General features: G+C 47.7%; 1 protein-coding gene across 1 annotated transcript in view; it reads left to right on the top strand.

Annotated features, from left to right (window-relative positions):
• Col13a1 (collagen type XIII alpha 1 chain) overlaps nt 1–3,360 on the top strand; it is a 139,535-nt gene extending 136,175 nt beyond the window's left edge. The window contains exons 38-39 of the mRNA XM_032889262.1: nt 1,521–1,559; nt 2,901–3,360. Coding sequence (XP_032745153.1) covers nt 1,521–1,559; nt 2,901–2,903 — 42 coding nt within the window. The 3' untranslated portion in view covers nt 2,904–3,360. The remainder of the gene's footprint in view (nt 1–1,520; nt 1,560–2,900) is intronic.
• The last annotated feature ends 17,346 nt before the right edge of the window (nt 3,361–20,706 follow it).

Here is a 20,706-nt window from a genome sequence, read left to right as displayed (position 1 = left end):
AGAGACAGAAGGCAATGCTGACCCTGCAGGCACGGGTCTAGCCGTTCCTCCTTGCCTTCCATTTCCCCAGGGGATCCGGAGGCTGCTGTCACCACCCAGTTTCCCAGCCTCAAATCTCCACCCTGTCATTCTGGAATTCTCATTGGATGATACAGTCCCTTGAAAGGATGTCTTAGGCCACAAGCACAACAGAGCCAGCACAGGTCACGCGCACCGGGTAGCAAGCCTGCTGACACTGTGGCCTGCCCTCTCACCCCTAGTGTGCAGCATGCATGGTGGATGCCTTTCTCCATATGACTCCAAAGCACTTCCATTCATTAAAACTGGGTCTTTCCAGGACCTTAGTTGTGCCCTGCCCCCACCCCAACTTTCACTCCTCCACACCCCTGCCGTCTGCACTCTTAGCTCTGCAAAGGCACCTAGCCTTTCTGCCCTCTGCCTACTTTTCTGCTGCGCTCTGCCACCATCCATGTCCCGAGGGAAATGCCCTCAAAGCCCCCTCTCCTCAGAGTTAGTGTGCAGTGTGCTATACCGCGGCAATGGGGTGACTTGGCATGGTCTGGTGGACTGCGAAGGAGACAGAAGGTCACCATGAAACTGAAATGCATGCCCCCTACAGGAAGTCCTTCCCGAGCCCAGAGGGAATATATATCATTTGACTCTTCAAAATGATATCTTTTCCAATAATGATGTGTTCTTTGTCTTGGACTGGCGGAAATGGGGTGCAGGAGCTATTGACAAAACTTTAACGCATGCTAGGTTTGGGCTGGGGCAATACCTGTAGCATGCTGGGTGATTGGGAGGTTCCCTGCTGGGTGGGGGAGGAAACCCTAGAGACTGTAATTCTAGGATGGGACTGATACCTAGACCTCTACTCCTGGTCCAGCTTGGCCCTCCCCTCCAGCCTGGCCTCTGATGTGCTAGAGAGACCAGAATGTCAGGCCCAAGAAGCCTTGTGAAAGTTCCCTCACACAGGCAGTACCCCAGGCTGCTGCTGCCTTGCCTCAGAAAACACGCAGTCGCTTCCCATCCTGACGCTCCATTTCCCCCTGGAAAATCCCCCTGGGGCTGTCTGTCCCTTACTACCCCATTCCCACCCATTATTGGCCATTATCTGGGGCTGTTTGGATGACACCTCCCATTGCTTAGGAAGAGAAACAAGCTCAAGCAGGCTGCGGGCCACAGAGAAACTGTCCCATCCCCCTTGCGGAGGAAGGCCAGGAGGCCCACGTGCTGAGTTCTTAGCGCTCCACTGAGTCAGAGCCGTGGGCATCTGTGCTGGCCAACCCCACGGGCCACAGTAGTCCCTCTTAGCCTTGCCCTTAGTAATCCTACACTGGGCATTTAGCCAAAGGGGAAAAACAGTAGCATCTGAATGCTTCCCTCATCGAGCCAAGAATAGAAGCAGACAACAGTGGATAGGCCGTGTCCCACGGAGGCTAAGGAAATGTTTATGTCCTTGTCACCTGTCTGCTCTGCCAACCATCGCAAGAGCCTAAGTATTCTCTGCCTCCTTGCAGGGAGAAGATGGCTTACCAGTCCAAGGCTGCTGGAACAAGGTAAGATTCCCAGAAGGCCATGCGGCTCCAGGTCAAAGGTGCGACTCTTTTTCCAGCAGTACCGTAAAGTTGGCAGTTTCCCACCTGCTTTTCCGCAGATGAGACAGGAAAATGTGGGTGGGTCAAAAAAGGTGCTACCTCACCAGCGGTTGGCGGGTGGACAGGGACGGGGCATTAAACATCTCACTGCACCCACCTGCTGAACAGACATTTTAAGGGACTAGGTGTATAGCTGGTAGAGTGTTCGCTTAGCATTCACAAAGCCCTGGGTCTGATCCGCATCGCTGCATAAATCCTGCATGTCGGTAACGCGTATGCAATCTCAGCACCCACTCACCTAGGTGGTGGATGTATCCTGAGCCAGGTTTAAAATGCTGTTGGCATTTGTCCTCGTTAAAGCAGACAGCCTAATACTGTAGGGCCATCCCTCTCAGCCACAGCTCCCAAGTCACAGGACTCCCCAGCCTAAGGGCAGAAGCCTACCTTAGTCCTCGGCATGGTCTGCAACCACACAGAGAGCAGCTGAACACGTGCCTGCACCTCCCCACTCCCTCAGCGTCTTCTCAGCCCCCACCACGATCGACTAAAGTTATCAGTATGTCCTCATTGTGGGGTTCAAGACCCCACACTCACAAGACTTTGTACTTAGCCAGCCCAGCCCTGCGCCTGTAACTCAGAATTGCCCAAGGAGATGGCTCGCACCCCATGCCCCAATACTTGAAATCCTGTTGATGTCCAAGACTGGGGCGAGTAGGGAAACAAGCTGTCAGATGTAGGCTGAACACCTGGCTACTGAAAGCATTCACAAGCCAAAGAAAGGAAAAATTCAGCTTTGCAGGGGCGATGCCTCCCCAAGAATCTGCACTCACTCAGTACTTCATCCATGAATCCATTAAATAAGACCCTCCCCTATCCCCAAAGATACTCCTGGTAGGCAGGGAGTGGAACATGCGGCGCTTAGCAAGGGAGCCACAGCTGCTGTCCAGAGCTACAGCATGTTGGAGGAGCATCTAAAGAAGCCTAGGTCTGCTGGTTAACACCAGAAATAACTTCTAGGCATATGGAGTGAATAGCATGGTTTCCAAGACAGCATAGAAAGACTGCCCTCTAGTGGCCGCAGGAGGGAGTAGCTTCAAGGTGAAAGTGGGGCTTTGCTCCTGGGGGTGGGCGTGTCTTACATTCCAGGCAAGGGTCTTCCCTCTAGTGAGTTTAATAACGTTCTACGCTTTCCTATCAGAGGTTCTGGGGAACTGAAGACAAGCCCGCCTCCTCTCCTCCGGGGGAGTCAGCATTCAGGGCTCTTTGAAACTAACTATCCGTTGTTCCGGTTTTGTTTTGCAGTGATGCCTCTAACCTCGGACTGGCCTGTGTGTGTTTGTATATAGGATATTTATTTTTATACAGTTTCACCTTTGGAAAATGCCCAAACTATGATGCATCTTACAGATCATTAAAAGAGAAAGAAGAAAAGCCTGCATATTTTGTACAGGAAATAACCCCTTTCCCTTTTGTTTACAAGACATTTTTTTGTATAAATCTGTTTCTAATACACTTTCTGTCTGTGTGTCTGCTCCTAATGTTGCATGATATTTGTGCACACTTATTAAATATCACAGCTTAATAAATTATTGTGTGACGGTGCCAAAGGGGCCTTGTCAGCATAGGGGTGCTGCGAGCTTACGTGTGAACTCCCAAAATAACGTGGAGGTCCACGGTGTTTGCCAGACGACATGTGTCTGACAATATTTTAAACTTTAACTGACTTTCATTATTATAAAAAAAATAAAACGTGGCAATTTCACGATCCTGGTTAATCTCTAAATTAAATCCATTCTGTCTTGTGCAAGCAGGAAATCTCAAAAGCGGGAACTTTCAGAAGTATGGAGCAATATTGGGAAATTTTAGCTTCAACAAAAGGACAATGGAGACTTGATTAGGACATTTTCCTTATGTCGTAGCCCAAACTCACTTGAGTACTGAGAGTTCAGCCCTACGGAGGACCCGGGAGGTGGGGGATGGGGGACGGCTGCAAAGCGGACTTACGCATTGCTTCAGGTTTGGGTAGGGCTTCTGGTGGTACCCTCTGTCCTATTTCTGTTGCTGTGATAAAATACCGTAACCCAAAGTGGCCTAGAGCAGCAAAGGGCTTGATTTGGGCGAGAGAGTCCGTTATGTCAGGGAGTGGCAGGAGCAGGAAGCTGTTCACATTTCATCTGTACACAGGAAATAGGAGAACAGGAAGGAAGGGTCCCGGCCATAAAAACCTCGGAGCCCACTCCAGTGAGGGACTTCCCTCCGTCAGCTCTACCTCTTAAAGGTTCCATAACCTCTCCAACAGCGCCACCAACTGGAGGTTTCTGGCCTGCATGTCCCATTCAAACTTCTCGAGTTCTCTCTAGTGGTAGCTGCCTCAGAGCATACTGTTGACTTCATGATGTCTGCAGATCCAAGTACAGCTAGCTGACAGAGAGGGCTTTGCCTCGCCTGACATTCAATTCCAGCTACGGAAAAATCACCCCCGACTCCCCCCACACACACACACGCGCTAGATCTCAGCCACATTCGACAAACCTCGAGTTGTTTTATTTTGTAGGAAATGGGGGGTGGAGAGGTAGAAAGATGACTCAGTGGCTTAGAGCACCCCTATGGAGCGCAACCATCAACTCACGTTCCAAGGGATCTGATGCCTCTTCTGACCACTGTGGGAGCCAAGCATGTATGTAGTCCCCATGCATACATGCAGGCAAAACATTAGTACACATAAAGTAAATGAGTGCTTTTAAATTTCTTTTAAAAAGAAGTGGCGATGCTGGGCTTAAGGATGGATCCGTCGGTACTGTGCCTTCTGCACGAGCCTGAGTGCATGCCTGAGTTCAGCCCTCAGGACCCATGTTAAAAAGCTAAGTGTTGGGCTACAGGCTTGGATGTCCAATGCTCGGATGTACATCCCCCAGCCTTGCTAGCCAGCCAACTAGCTTAGCCTAATCAGAAAGCCTTAGGCTGGTGAGAGACCCTGACTCAAAACACAAGGTGGATGGGTCCTTAGGGTCAGTGCCTGAGGTTGTCTGCTGGTGCAACACATGTGTCCAAACACACATACACATACACATATATGTATATACATACATATATACATACACACATGTATGCAAACATAAACACAGATACACATACATACAACATACATGCACATGTGTACATAAATACACATATGTATATGTATACAGACATATACACAAATACACACACATACATACACAGATGTATACACACATACACATAAATACACATATACAAATACATATATACATATACAACATATACACAAATACACATAGATATACACAACATATATATGTGCATATAATATAAATACAGACATACACATGTATAAGACATACATAAATACATATACATATATACATATATACAACATATACATGTACATACACATATAAATATACACACATACACATATGTATACAGACATATATACATTAATACACACACAGAGTTGTCAAAAGGCTGAAGTATAAAGATTTCAAATCTAGGGCCAACTTGGGTTGCATAGTAAAACCCTGTTTCAAGAGAAAGAGAGAGAAAGTCACATTGTTTTTTAATCACAGGGCCTGTTTGATAAAGGTCTCAGGAATCTGCCTCCTTTTTTCCCTTCATCTTTTCTCCATTCTCATATCTGTGTATAGCATGTGTATATGTGCATGTTTGCATGTGTGTGAATACACGTGCGGGTGCCTGTGCATGTAGCGGGTGTGTGGGCACGTGGAGGCTCCAGGTTGATGTTGGGACTCTCTCAATCCCTCTTCCCTCATATTCAAAGGCAGAGTCTCTCCCTAGAGTCCAGAGCTTCCCACTATGGCTACCTTCTATAGTTGGATCGCTCTAGGGGATCTCATGTCTCTGCTTTGAGTCTGGGAGTCTTTCTGTGTGTTCTGGGGACCCAGCAGTTGCCTTAACAGCCTCCAGTTGGTCTATGAGCCCTCTCAGGATGGCCCCATGACCCCGCCCCAGCTTCTTTCCCGTCAGCCCAGTGGCAGGGACTCTGGACACATTTTCATTTCACTGTGTGTATACTCAGAAGCAAAATGTAACAAAGACTCCAGCCAGCAACATACCTGCCTTTCTACCCACAGCCACAAAGTAGAAAGTTCTATATTTTTATAGAGGAAAGAACCCACGTAGCAAAAGTGCCCAGCCCTCCAAAGCCACATGGCCCATCTCAGGTTGTACTTTATTGAAACTGGCCCTTGCCCTGACTTGGGGCTTACCCAGTTCCAGCACCAACTTCCCCACTTTCTAGTGAGGACCTAGAAACTCAGAATGCCACCGGGTGTTCAAAAGGTCACTGTCTCAATGGAGTCACAGCTCAGCGACGACTTCAGCAGCAGAATAAGAGTGGACCCACACAGGAACACACCCCTCCCATTACCCCTGATCAGAGCATTAGGGGCCTGAGGGCAGAGAATCTGAGGGCGGCATGCATTACAGTCTCTTGTCTTGAAAATTAATATATATATTTATTAATATATTTAAATAATTTTAATTAAATATTTTAAATTTTTATTTAATAAATTTAATGGATTTGTTATAGAAATAAAATTTAATTAATAAATATTTTATTTACTTTATTTATATAATTAATATGATTAATATATAGAGAAATGAATATATAAATATAATTAAACAGAAATAAAGAAAGAACATGGAGCCATATGTAAAAGGAGAGGAGCGGGTGCTGTAGCTCAATAGTAGGACGCTTGCCTAGCGCTTGAGAGGCCCGGGGTTCAATCACTAGCACCACATTAAGAATCAGAGAAAAACTTGAGCAACAATGGCTGGAAAGCGGAGCGATGTCATCCCTGTTACTAAGGTGAGGCCCCACGTGCCATTTCTCGCCTAGCTGTGGGGTCTCCCTCTTCCTGGCTGGTGACACAGGTCAGAGTCCTGTGTGCATAAGCACACTGTCTTTCCATGTCGTTGCACCCCCTTTGGTGCCCCTCAGCCAGGAGGCCCCTTATCACTCACAGGCCATGGGGCTGCACCTGAGCCCTGACCTCAGCCTGCTTCCCCACCCGGGCTTCTCTATTTGGATCTTAATTGTGTTGAGTACAGCGAATGGCCCTGATTCTGAGCAGATGGGTATAGTCAGAAGGGCGGGTGTGGTTGCAGGGAGACTCTGGTGCACTGCAGAAGCCATCAGAAAAAGGTGATTCTGAGCCGAGGGGTGCAGCTCAGAGTGCTTGCCTAGCACATGCAGCGCTCTGCTGCCTTAGTTAGGTTTTATTGCTGTGAAAAGCCAGGAAGACTCTCTCCTACATGGGTGGAGCTTGAGCATAGGACCTCAAACCCCACCCCCACCGTGACGCACTTCCTCCAACAAAGCCACGCCCACTCCAACAAGGTCACACCTCCTAACTAGTGCGGTTCCATGGACCAATCATATTCAAAACCACCACACCTGTCCCCAGCACTGTCGAAACCGAATCAGGTTGATGCATGACTGGAATCCTAGCACTTGGGAGGATCAGGGCAGAAAAGAAACTCAGAAATTCAGGGTCATCCTCAGTTATGTAGTGTGTTTGAGAATAGCCTGGGCTACATGAGACCCTGTCAAAAAAATACAAGGAAAAGGAAAAAGCAGCTCTTGAGGTGCCTACTCTATTCTTGGAGTTGAAGAACAGTTCCAGCTGCTGCCCGCCCAGTGCCTTCGCTCTGTGCTCTGTCCACTGCAGTGGACATATTATCTGACATCATCTACATCGGTGCCTCTCAGTCTTCCCAATGCTGCGACCCTTTAATACAGTCCCTCATGTCCTGTCCCGCAACCATAAAGTTATTTGGTTTGCTATTGTTATGAATCATAATGTATATATCTGATATGCAGCCCACAAAAGGGTTGTGACCCACAGGGTGAGAAGCACGCGGGTCTATGCGGTACTGTATGAGAATCTCCACAAAGACCCAAGTAATGGCTATCCCCACGACTGGGGACTTAAGCAGAAAGCTAAACGAAGCCACACGTTGTTCAAGGAATGGCTAGCCCTTTCCCACATGCCCACCTGGCCCCACCTCTGACTCATCCTGCATCCCACACTCCCCAGCATCTTGAATGACAGAACATGGCAAGGCAGTGATGGCTTATATGGACTGGCCCACAGGTTGGGCTTCTGGTCCTTTAACAATCACCGTCCGGTCTTAGGTAGCTCTAGGTCATGATATGTCCGATTTTCAGATGGGGAAGTTAAGCTTGGATGATCGCCAGTGGTTCTGTCCTCTCTGACAGCCCAGAGCCCACTGATTCCACTTCCAGGTCAGCCCCGGGGATGACTGTGGACACTGGGGCATCCTGTGCTCCCCACTTCCTGGAGTCTCTGGGCTGCAAAAGCATCATGCATGCGCTGGTTTGGCAAGCTTGAGGCATGCGTGTGTTCATGACCCTGGATAGGGACGGGCCACTGTGGACGGCACAGCCCCATTCTCCAGGCGTTAAGGATAGCCATCAAGGCAAGAACACATGTACTAAGTGCCCAGTGAGGGTCACATCCAACCAGGCCTCATGGGTCTTGAGGAGAGAGGACACCAGGGGCCAGCATGGTCTGAAGAAGAGGCTGAGGTCTTAGCGGAGATTTGTAAGGCAGAGAGGGAGGAGCTAATGGCTGCCTGAAGGTAGTCCCCTCCACTGCGGTTTCTTACTATGACGGAATCTCCAAATGAGGATGAGCTCAAGGCCTCTTGGTTCTCAAGCCAAAGACCGCACATGCGATTGCAGTTGAAGAGAGAGGCAGAGAAGGCCCATCCCAGCTGTGAGGAGCTGGTGGTCTGGCTACAGCTATGTGGGAGCTGGGCTGGGGAGATCTCTGGGCCATAAAATATGTTCAGCAAGTCTCCTTCTCAAATATCCCCTTCTCTATGCCTTCTCAAGGGCCAGAGTCCTTGGCTAGTGGCCAAGAAATGAAGGCAGCCCTGAGCCATGGAGAAAGCGCCCAGCCTTGGAGGAGGTCCAAGAAGGAGGATCTGTCCCTGCACAGAGGTTATCTGCAGAGGCCTTCCTAAAGGCCTGGTTTGAGGAGCTGATCCGTGCGACCGCAGGAGAACAAGGCCCCTTCCACACACAGGAGTTCGGCTAGACCACCTCAGGCCTTCAGACCCGCTCCCTACAGAGGTTCCTGGTGCTCTCTGCAGCCAGGTGCACTGCGGTGGCTGTGACGTCAAGGGCACCCAGATTCTCCTTGCCTTCAAGAACGTCTAGCACCTTGAGCAACATGTCTACGTGAGGGGCAGTTGGCGGCTTCCTGCCCTGACCCTGGGAACCCTCCCTAGGAGGCTGTGGCCTGGATCCTATCATCTTTCCCAGCTCCTTCGACTCCACGGGGATCTTTCTAGGTCTTTTGGAGCTGCCACCACTAACCCTGTCACTTCCTGGGTTCTTTCAAATGCCACACGTGTGCCGAGACAGAGTAACAGAACATTGGCCTCAGGAAGGGAGCAGCAGGTGATTGCATTCATGAGCAACCAGTGGTAAGCAATCATGGCAGCTGCCTGGCCTGGCCCTCAGAGCCAGTCACCACAGACACCCATCTGTGGAAAACGGTGCAAAGCCCCAGCTGCTACTGAGCCAACACGGAAGGAGCGAGGCCACACTAGCGATTGCGTTTCAAGACGGTCTGGAATAAACTCCATTCCTTTGGCAAAATTGTTAGAAGCAACGAATCACCTCACTCTCACCGTGGTCTCCCTGCTTCACCAATGAGCAAGCTCACCGAGGAGCAGTCCATGATGCTTTCCGGTGAAGGAGGGAAGTCCTGCTACCTATGCTGCGACAACAGATGGGAGAGTCACACTGACAATAACCCCAACGCTAAATTCAGCTTCCAGGCACACCCTCTTACTCACAAATACCATCAGAATTGACAGCCTCAGGTGACGAGGCAGCAGGTAGACATTTTGTATAGGGGACCTCACCTCTGACAGGGAGGTCAAGCTAGAATATGCTCCCCAGGCATGGAGTGAAGGCCGTTCAAGGGGTAACAGCACTCAAATGGGAACGATTCCATCTGGAACAAATTACCATCTCAAAGGAGTCTTGCCCCAAGACAACCATGATGGAGCCTCTGAGACTCAGGGGAGTTCTAACTTTGAACCCATAACAGCATCTTTCTTTGATGCTTTTGAACACATTTAGGGGGCTTCCCCCACACTCATAATGTCTGAACTTGAGGGGTGCCGCTCTGATCTTCATGTGGCAGCTTCCTTCTTCCCCCTTTTTAGGGGGATCCATTTGCCCAGTAGAAACAGCAGCCTTTTTTCCACGACTAGGGCTACAGACAAACCGCATGGATCTGTCTTAGATTCCTTTGGGGGTCAAGGGTACATGCGTGTAACTGAGCATGGCAAAGGTCCCATGTAGTGGACCTAGACCTGACATGGGGCTTAGTGGGTATGCTAGCATGGCCAAGGCCCAAAACACCGGCTATCCAGTCCTCCCGCCATTTCCAGGTCACGTGAGAAGTGAAAGCCTCCAATATCATTTACAAATGGCTTGAGGGTTATGGATGGCTTGCGGGATCCCAGGCATTTGTACATAGTTTGATAGTCTCTACCACCTGCCATTAGACCACTGGCTCAGTGGAAGAAGATAGTACTTGGTAATCTTGGTCACCTTTTCTGCTGGGTCCCACAGCTCCTCGAAAGAAAGACTGTGAAACCTTTTTAAAAGAGAAATTTTACTTGCATTCCATTCATTCCCAAGACTGTTTTCACGGAGGTGTCTGCCAAAGTAAGCATCCCGAGACTCCTCCAGCCAATGAGAATGTGCCCCCGCCCTCCTGTAAAAGGTACAGCCAATGAGAATTGCCCCCCCCGTAAGATGCAGCCAATGAGAATGTGTCTCCCAACCACCACCTACCACCCACCACCCACCCTCCCAGGTTGTCTCTGTGTTTGCCCTGGTAGCAGCTTGCTATCTGAGGGACACTGGCCTAGAGCCTTCACGGTCTGAGTACCAACTTCCTCATCTTACAGGCTACCGGCCTTCAAGTGACAAATGACTAGCTCTGGAAATGCATACGGAAAATAGAGCCGTACAGGGGGTTGGGGTGGGCAGTAAATATTCTTGTTTAGAAAAAGAATACAACATCCGTTTTAGAGACAAACTTGACTTGAATTTTCTGGTGAAACTGGACTCAAAAGAGGTTCTCCTCGCGCGTGCACGTGCGTAGAGGCTTGAGGGAGGAGCCATTTGGATGCTAAGTAACCTGGGCTATAGAAATAGCAGGGCCTGTTCTAGATGGGACACGAGATTGAACCGACCCCTTATGAAGTTGCTTTCTAAAACTAAATTCCATAAACGTCCAAAAGGTTCCTTTTCCTGAAAGAGAAAAGTAAACAAATTACAAAAATAATACTTCTTGCTTTAAAATTCCAGTTACCCAGTTAAATGAGGTTTTCTCCTTCCCTGGTTACCCCAACGCCACCCTCACCCACATACCAATGCCAACCCACCCCACCCCACCCCACTCCACCCCACCCCCCACTCCCCGGTCTGTTTCGTGGTGAGAATGAGATTGCCGCTTCCTGTGTCCCAGAAGCCTTCCTCCTTTCAGCGGCCCATCTGTGTCCTCTTTATAGATCTGGGCACATTCTCCATATGGCCACCCTGATGTCTTAAGCCTAAAAAAATCACCACAGAGTGTCGGTAGGGCAGGTTCCATCCCCCATGTCTTGCACTACAGTGCGATTAATAAGGGTCGGGTATATTTTCTAGAAATCAGAATCTAACTTTTAGATTGGCATCAAGAAAGCAAGAGGCTTATCTTGGCTGGCTCCGAAACGTCAGCTGGTGGGAATAAGGTTTTGAGAAAGGCCAAATTTCTGACATTGTGACATGTTGTTATCGACTATAAAAGTCAAACATGAGAATCATTTGTCAGTTCTCAAAAAAAAAAAGCAAAGTTTCTCATACTATTTTAAATAAGTTTACGATTTTGCATTGGGCAGAACTCAAAACCGTCCTGGGCCAAAAGCTGCCCAGGAAACTATAGGTTAGACCCAGATGAGGATGAAGTCTTCGTTAGCTTTGTTTTTCTTGTGGACCCACCTGCACTACAGGCAGTGGGTCTCTTAGGACATTCACTTGAATCCAGTTGCTGGCGCCCTCTGTGATGTCTCAAGCAAAACAGCCGTTCATTTGTTGAATGGTTTTTTTCTCTGATCCCCGGTTTTCATCCACTAAACTATCTTTGAGACCACTTGGTACTGAGTCCCCTGGCATGAAACGTGTCACCTCCTCAGCCATGGCATCCCAGAGCCTGCCCAGCTGTCACCTGCGGAACTGCATGGACCCCCACCCCTCGCCCCCCACAAACACACAGTGCTTTACAATAAAAAGAGTTCGCTTGTCAACACCAGGAATCCCTCCCGGTTGACAGATACCTGGACATCACCGTTTGTTTTGACATCCACACAGAGCCCTGTGGCTTGCTTTTTTGTTTGCAGGAAATGGATAGTCAGAGAGCTGGGAGGATTTGTACCTTCCTGTGCTGTTCTGGGTCTTCACTAACTGGTTCCAAAAACCCTCAGCAGTCCCGTCTCCGCCTCGACACCCTCCAAAGATGACCCCCAGCCCCTCAGTTCAGATGGTCCCTTCCCTCCTGCTCTCTCTAGTTCTGCCCCTGCTCCCATCAGCCCCTGGTGGTTTCTTGCCTCAAAATTGTCTGACCTTGACCTTTTCCCCCCTGGTCCCTGGCTTTTTTAGACCCTGACAGATCTATTGCTGTCTGTTCCCCACCAGAGAGAAATCTGGATGCTTGTGTTTGCTTTTCCATTGGCTATCCATTCTAAGTCTGATCTGCTGTGATTGGGGAAGAGGCGCTCCGCCTTGTCTTTGTTTTAGCCTGGTGATTAATTTCCTGTAGGTTTTTTTTTTTTTTCCGGAGCTGGGGACTGAACCCAGGGCCTTGCGCTTCCTAGGTAAGCGCTCTACCACTGAGCTAAATCCCCAGCCCCTTCCTGTAGGTTTTTAATTTAGTTGTCACGGAAACAGACTCCAGGTCTGTGACACTATCTCCATAGAGGAGGGTGGCCAATGTCAGAGCTTAAATGAATAAGGAACACTGGATGTAAGATTCTGTTGATTTCCTTCGTATTTATCCTTGCGCCTGTGAGTTTCTGCTGTTGAGAACCACGCAATCACCCGGCCTTCAGATTTAAAGCCTACGCTGATGGCCGCCACCCTCCTGCCCACCAAAGCGCGATGCAGGTCTGTGAACAAAGGCCGACGGACTATCCTCCATGCTGGAAAAGCCTCTCAGAATGCTTCCAGACGTGTCGTTGTTTTACTTTGGGAATGCACCTAGTTTCTCTCTGGTGGGATCCCGGATTGCGTCTCTAATAGAGAAGACTGAAGGGATAATGGTTCTTTTACTTAAAAGCCAACTCTTTGGTTTACAACTTGGCCAAAAACAAACAAGCAAGTTCTGTGGCCATCCAGTCCCCTATGAAGTGTCCTCGGTGACTCCCATGAGCCCCTGGGATTCTTCAGAGTCCCTGGCTTCACTGGCAGTTGTGCTCAGCGCATGCGCTCTACAGTGGAAGAAAATAGCCTATAAGCGATTTGATGAAATTGTTGAGATACCCATTTGTGATTTCTGGGCCAAGAAGAGGTGTTGCCATCAGTCCGGGTGGGTCTATCCATGGGTAATGTCTTTGGGAATATGGTTGGATTCAGACCATGCTGTAAAGCAGGTACCGTGTGAGCCTCGCCCAGGAGCAATGCGGTCTTCTAAAGCTGCCTGGTAGCTTAGAGCCTGGTAGCTTTTGTTGGCATCCCATGGCCCTGGGCCTCCCAGGTAGAAGTCCTGTGCCTCCCACCATGGCTTTTTTTCATCATCTCGGGCCTACAAGCCTGCGTGACTGGCCTAGAACTTGCCAGGCACAAATCGCCCTTGGCTGCTCTGGTTACCACTGGAAAAGGACATTTAGTAATTCCGTGTGTCTGAGAGCTTGATTTCTAAGAAAGACGTGGCGCCCCACAGCTTTCTTCAGTGCCATAGCGAAAATGCTATTCCACCAGGCAGATAGCACTAAGAGAAAGCCGGTAGTTTCCAATAGTCATTCTGTAAACTGCGCACCCACGCCGGGCGGGCCCCTGGCGGGGCTTCCCAGCTGCTACTGAAGCATCCGGTTGCTCGCTTCAAAGTTTCTCCCTGAACCTTCCTGTTGAAACGTTCATTTTCCTATTTGGTGCATTTGCTACAGTATTTAAACCAGCATTTCACTTCATCGGCGAACTTGACTGTGAATTGACTTTCTATTGTTTCTCAAGGACTTGGCGAGCTGGGATTTTGACTCGTCCGTACCCGTCCTATGTCTGTGGCGCGCCTTCCCACCTGCCAGCATCTTTTCTCCTGTCTTGATGTTTTGAGTTCCGTTTCTTTATTTTGTTTTATTCTGATCCTCTTCAGTGTGGTTTTATTGTGTTCTTCATTTTGATTTCCCCCTGTCTGGTGCACTCCACTTGTCTTTTAATCCCCTGGGATACGCAGAAAGTTTGTTCTTTTTTTTTTTTTTTTTTTTTTTTTGTTTTTTTTTTTTTTTTTTTGTGATGATGCAGGAAGGCGCTTCGATAACAGACGCTGACTTCCAGGACTGGCCCTTTTCAAGGCCTCAGCTGTTTTTCCCCATTACCAGGTGCTATTTCAAAAAACTTGGGCTCTCTGCTGGGTTTTCTCTTTCAACTTTTGACTTGATTTCCGGTTGTCAGTGGTTGAATTGGCCAGAACGGAATGTTCTAGGTCAGAGACAGGCACTAGTCTTTCTTCCGTTCAGTAAGCTTCAGGTTAAATGGCCAGAGGGGAAAACACCCCCAAGTGGCCAGTGTCAGCATGTCGCAAGTGCAGGGGACACTGTCCCCAGCTAATACAAAACCTTGCCTTTTTTAAAATACTTCTCTTCTCCCTGGATTAGAATTCTATTGCCTGCAACACAGCAGGGCCTGCTGTGTGGTCTCTTCCCGGCCATGGAAGTGCCGCAGGGGTCTAAGGTCTTCCCAGAGAGCAGAGGCTTGTGTCTCTGACCCTGTTCCAACCCTCAGTTTTACAAAGTACAGGAACCAAAGTTCAGAGGGACTGGAATGTTTCAAATGGGGGGAAAAAAAAACCAAAACCCTCACCATGAAAATTAACTCGTTCTTTGAAATGCGACTTTGGCGTGCTGCCCAGATAAGTGTACCACTCTTTTAAGTAAGACCATTCTGGAAGAAAAGTCGGAAAAAAATTATTAGCCATATTTGGGCTGAGTATGTAGCTGTGTGGTTGAGCATTTGCCTACCCCATGCAAGTCCTTGGGTTCAACCTCCAACACTGTCAAAAGAAAAAAGAGAGAGACAAAGACAGAGAGACAGAGAGAGATTGAACATGGACACCCACCCTCCACTCCACACACACCCCACCCCACCCCCGTGAAGCCATGGGAGGGCAATGACTCCAACCACACCGATGTCATCAGTGTCCCCAGTGTCAAAGATGAACCCAACAGAACAGTGGTTCTCAACCTGTGGGTCTCACCCACTCTGGGGGTTGCACATCAGACCCCCCCTACATATCAGATACCCGCACTATGATTCATAACAGTAGCAAAATTGCAGTTATGAAGTGGCAACGAAATAATTTTGGGCGGGGGGTCACTACCACATGAGAAACTATTAAAGGGTCGCAGCATCAGGAAGGTTGAGAACCACTGCTCCAGAAAGATGTGGGGAGATCAGTGACTAAGTATACTAGCCAAAGGCGGCTGGGAGAGTTCTAGAAATACCGAGAGGAAACATTAACCACCTCAATCAGCAACAGGGGCAACTAGGAGACTCGCCAAATCAAAAGAGGCCGTAAAAGCAACCCTGAGAGCCCCGTGCTGCAGTTCCTGTGCGTCTCTGTCATCCTTGAGTTTCATGTTGCCATTTCCTGGTCTCTCTGGTGTAAATATTTTCCATTCTTAAAAACAAAAAAGTGTAAATACTGATTGTATATTTTGTTCTTGTCTTTTCTAAAGTGGAAGTTGATCTGGATAATAAATCACAAGTCATCTACATCTTGTTCCTTTTTTATTTCCTTCGTCTTCTTTTTCTTCTTAGAAATTGTATACTTTAATATCTTTCAGGAGGCAAAGGCTGATTAAAGAGGGCCTTCATTCCTGACTAATGGAAGGAAGATGGCGCCAGCCAAGGAGAGGGGGATTAGGCAGTAGGAGCCCAGATGAGCTCTGAGTCTCTCATTAACAGGTGTGGGACCCTGACTGAGCCTCTTAACCTCTTGGGGCTTCATCTAAAAGTGAAAACAGCTGCTGGGCCTTTAAACAACCGAGTGGCAGATGCCAAATACTTTGGAAGGAAAAAATTATATTCAAAAGTACCAAACTGCAAAGTCTCAACTGTCATCGTCTCTATTTCTTGGGAGATAAATACTTCAGAGATGGGAACTCTCCACCTAGTTCCTGTTATTTTTCACCGTGAACTCAATTTTGGAACAAAACCAGTAAGAGATTGAGTGTACTATGGATTTCTGTTACCACCTTTAAAGAGCCACGGTTCACAATCAGAATTATTTCACGGGCTTTAAAAGCACTTGGAGAAGAGCTAAGGCTTTCTCAGTGTGTGTGTGTGCAGGATTGCGTGTCTGTGATTTTGTATGTGTATGATGTGTGTCTGATTTTGTGTGTATGTGTGACTGTGTGTGATTGTGTGTATGTGTATTGTGCACATGTGCGTGTGTGCATGCATGCGTGCATGTGTGTGTGTGTGTTTGTGTATGATGTGTGTGTGTTGCCTATTAGCCAACATGTGTACCACATGAAGCCACATCCCCTGGGGCTGGAGTGACAGCAGGCCGTGAGCTGCCATATGAAAGCAGGAACTTGAACCCAGGTCCTCTGGAAGAACATCCAGTGCTCTTGACTGCTGAGCCATCAATCCAGAAGTCCCAAGAAATAAGTTTTAATAATTTGAATATGTTCTTGGTTTAATTAACCTAAAACTTATCAGTTTCTAACAGTCCTTGAAAAACATCGGAAATAAAGCCAAATGGTCTGAAAGCCAAATGGTCTGAACTTGACAAGCTAGGCCCAATGTGAGTGGGACTCCCATAGAATAGCGAAGGCAAACAGAACCAAGAAATGGCCTGCTTAGCCCGTTCTAATGCCCAAACTGAAGCCATACAACTCAAAAGTAAGCCAAGGTACTTCCTACGTCAAGTTGGCCTTGATGTTTGCCATTTCAGAGTAGGATATAAAGCATTCAAAGTTGTTAGCATCCCTTACCTCTCTCAGAGGCGACAAAACTGACCAATTATGGGGCTCCTCCCTATAATCCTCACAACCACAAGACAGAGGCAGAAAAACCAGGAGCTCAGTTACATAGCCAGTTTGAGACCAGCCTGAGCTACCTGAGACCTTGTCTCGAAAAAAGCAAAATAAAACATCTCCCTAAAATTGAACTCAGTACTCCTATCTCAGAAGGAAGAATTGTTGAGCCCTTCCGTGAGAGTCGGCAGGCTCTGAAAAACTTGAGTTTTCAATAGGAATGTCCAGGAAGAAGTAAAGTCATACAAACTTAAAAGTGAACACATGTTCAAGATTTTATCTGGATTATACGACAAGAGAAGCAGACACATGTTTTAAGGCATATTCGGAGGAGCAATCAAAAAGCACAAATTTATATGGAGTCATGGAACACTGAGATGAGCTGCAAATGGAAACAAATTTGATTATTACTGTCAGCCGTGACCGAAGGGAGAGGTCTACCAGTTGTCCGCACTTTATAAAGTACTGTGAAAGCACTCGCAGCCCACTAGCAGGCTTAGAAGCTAGTAAGCCAGGAGGCGAAGCATAGCTTTTCCCTGAAACCCAAACTGCTTCCTACTGTGGTGAAGCCCTCTCTGCTTTCTCGAATGCCCAGACCCATTCTATTTCATAGGCGTTAAGACATCATTTTCAACTCTTGCGTTAGGCAGGTAAATGAGCAATCAAGCAAAACCCTTTGGGCATATATTGATGGAGCCCTAAATGAATGTTAACCTTCTGACCTCTGAGCCCTTCCCCTCTCTCTGTTCACTGCTTCTGAGCCCGTTTCCACCCCCACCCCCACTGAGCTTGGGGCTAAGAACTCTTGACATAAATAACCGGATCTGTAGGGCTGATCAAAAGCAGATGTGGTAAAGGACATCAGCCCTGTAGTGCCCTCTGCTCATCTCTGGCGGAACAGTAAATCACTGAGTTTATACCACCAGAGTTATTCCTTTGAATTAAACACCACTAACCCTTCACATGTTAACTGGGAGGGAATCTCTTTGCCTCCGACCCCTTGATTCAACATGCTGACAGTTAGGATGCTCTGAGAATAATGGATGGCAGTCTCTCTCCTTTGACGACCCCCCCTTCCCAGAACTGCATCTGATGCTACTTCCTGTAGCTCATTCTCCTGGGTTTGTAGTTAGTCTGGCTGAATGGCAGCATCTTAGCGCTGAAGGCAGGAGCCATGGTCCCCCACCCCCCACCCCGTCCCCTCCCCTAGCTATCAGTTAATGTGGCCATTGTATTCCTGCCGTAGCTGAACAGTGGTTTCCTTAGCAGTTTAAATAATAAATCAGAATATTAATTCAAGATGTGGCCACGGCACTAACGAGCAATGTATCTTCTCCAGCTCCCCCTACCCCAGCACTCCCCTCCCCCGCCTAGGCAGAACTCTAAATCTCTTCCAGTATCTACAGTGATGGCTGAACACACAGTGCGGCCATTGGCATTTTAACTACAATGTGACTATAGTTGCTGCTGACAGCTGCAACTGTCAGTGTGCATAGTCTCTCAGACATCTGGTTTGTGCTGTGGGGAGCAGACCCGGATGCCTCAAGTTGGATGGAGATTGCTTCCCCGGCTCATGCATCACTGAAAGACATACAGATTCGTTCCCCCCCACACAGCCCTCCCTCCCCCCGCCAAGAGCTGATGAATGGCATTTCCAGGGATTCCAAGCTTGGACAGGCCACAAAGCGTTGGGGATCAGACACTCCCAAAGCAGATTGTTCATTTCTCCGACTTTGAGGAAGCCAAAATGGAAGAGGCTAAGTTAAACCCGTTCATGTGCAGCCCTACCACCTCCAAATCCAGGCTGGTGACATTAGGCATCTGAAGGCCGTGTCCTGGGTGGGGGGGAGTCTGTCCAAAGTTCTCCTGCTCTTCCTAAGAATTAATGCCGTGAAAGACAGAAGAACTGATCCAAACCAATGAAACCAATAAAAGGGCAGGAAAACGGAACGGGGCCTGAGCCAGAAAAAGGGCAGCTGGCAACCTGTGCACACCGTGAGTCAGAAAGGTCAATGTTGCTGCTCCTGGAAACCACAGAGGGCCCGGTATGGTGGCCTATGGCCTAATCCCAGCCGTCAGGAGACAGAGGCAAGGTAGAGGTGAGTTTAAGACTAATCTGGTTTATACAGAGAGCTCTGGGAGAACCAGGGCTACATAGAGAGATCCTGTCTCAAAAAAAGAAAAAAAGGGGGGAGGGAGGAAGGAGGGAGGGAGGGAGGGAGGGAGGGAGGGAGGGAGGAAGCACACAGAGATGTCTCAGAGGTAAAGGCACCTGCCTACAAGCCTAACGACCCGAGTTCAAACCCCAGTACCCACTTGGTGGAAAAAGAGAACCAACTCCAGCAGGCTGTCCTCTGACCTCCCTCCACACCTTCTACTGCCTGGTCTACAAACACACAACCGAAATGCATAAAATACAGTAAAAGCATGTTCAAAAATAAAATGCATGTCACGTATTTAGAAGAAAAAAGAAAGGTGGTTATGACTTGTTCTCGGATGACTAAAAATAGAAAGAGATGTGTTGCTGTAAAGTTATAAAATGATGACACTCGTCCTGGTTCCTGCCAGTTCCCACTCCTGAGGATCCGTGCTCTCTAGCTGATTCTGTTACCGCTTTCACACACCGTCCCCTTGTCAGTTGTTACCACGCCTGAGACCCACACAGCATTCTGCAGGCTGTGCTAGCGTGGCCCCACACCATCAGCATTCTATAGACTAGCAGGGCTTCCTGTCACAGACTCTGTTCACACTCCCAACACCCGGTGAGATCATTACTCAGCAAACTGGAACCTAACACCAGATTTATGGGTTAAATGCTCAGTGTACAATACATCCACACGATTAACTTACAACCAATTAATAAGATATAATTGCCCACCTAGACATACAAAGCCCTGTACACATCCATCCCTTAAGAACATTCATAACAAATGTGCAGAGAGGAAACTTAATATCTTCATGTTCTGTCGGCTGCTTCCTGTCCCTCGCTCCAGTCTCCTCCTCTCTCTAAAACTTTTCTCCCGCCCATCCTTTCTTCTCGCCCAATGACAGGCCTTGTTCTATCTTGTACCTGCCTTCACCTGTATGACATCCTACAGAGATGAAGAGAAAACCATAAACAAATGTGGGAAATATTAAAATGATCGTAAGTTTAAGTGATAGGACAGACAGGCTTTTATAGTGTAGAGTTTCCTAATGCTTGATACTAGGTCAAAAATATATTTAAAAGAAGACAATTTCAAAATAATTTCAGCGTTCTAAAACGAAGTAATTTGGGGCCAGCAAAGTGTCTCATCTGGTATAGATGATTGCCGCCAAGCTTGCTGACCTGAGTTTGATACCTGGGACCCACGTGGTGGAGGGAGAGAACCCACTCCCACGAGTTTTCTTCTGACATCCACACATCCACAAATAAACAAGAGAAAATGTCATAATTTTGAGCTTCCAGTCTATGTCCAAACAATTATTCCGTTATTAAAATAAACATATGTTCAGGATGGGAGGACATAGAACATTTTCTTCAACCATTAAATTCTCACTGAAATTAGTAAAAAAAAAAAATCACAGGAAATAAAGTCATTGACCCAAAAACCTATCGTATGGCTAAGTCTAACTAATTACTGTTCAGTTTTTGTTTTTTTGTTTTTTTGTTTTTTTTTTTTATTTGTTTTTTTTTTTTTGGGGGGAGGGGGGTGTTTTGCATCAAATCCCAAAAACAAAATTCTCCACAGCCATTGTAAAAAAACAATCTTCTTGGCATACTGTCCAATAGTGTACAGAA

This window comes from Rattus rattus, chromosome 18 (genome assembly GCF_011064425.1).
Source record: "Rattus rattus isolate New Zealand chromosome 18, Rrattus_CSIRO_v1, whole genome shotgun sequence".
Classification (NCBI taxonomy): domain Eukaryota; kingdom Metazoa; phylum Chordata; class Mammalia; order Rodentia; family Muridae; genus Rattus; species Rattus rattus.
The sequence above is the reverse complement of the archived record's forward strand: the minus strand, read 5'-3'. Positions and strand labels throughout refer to the sequence as shown.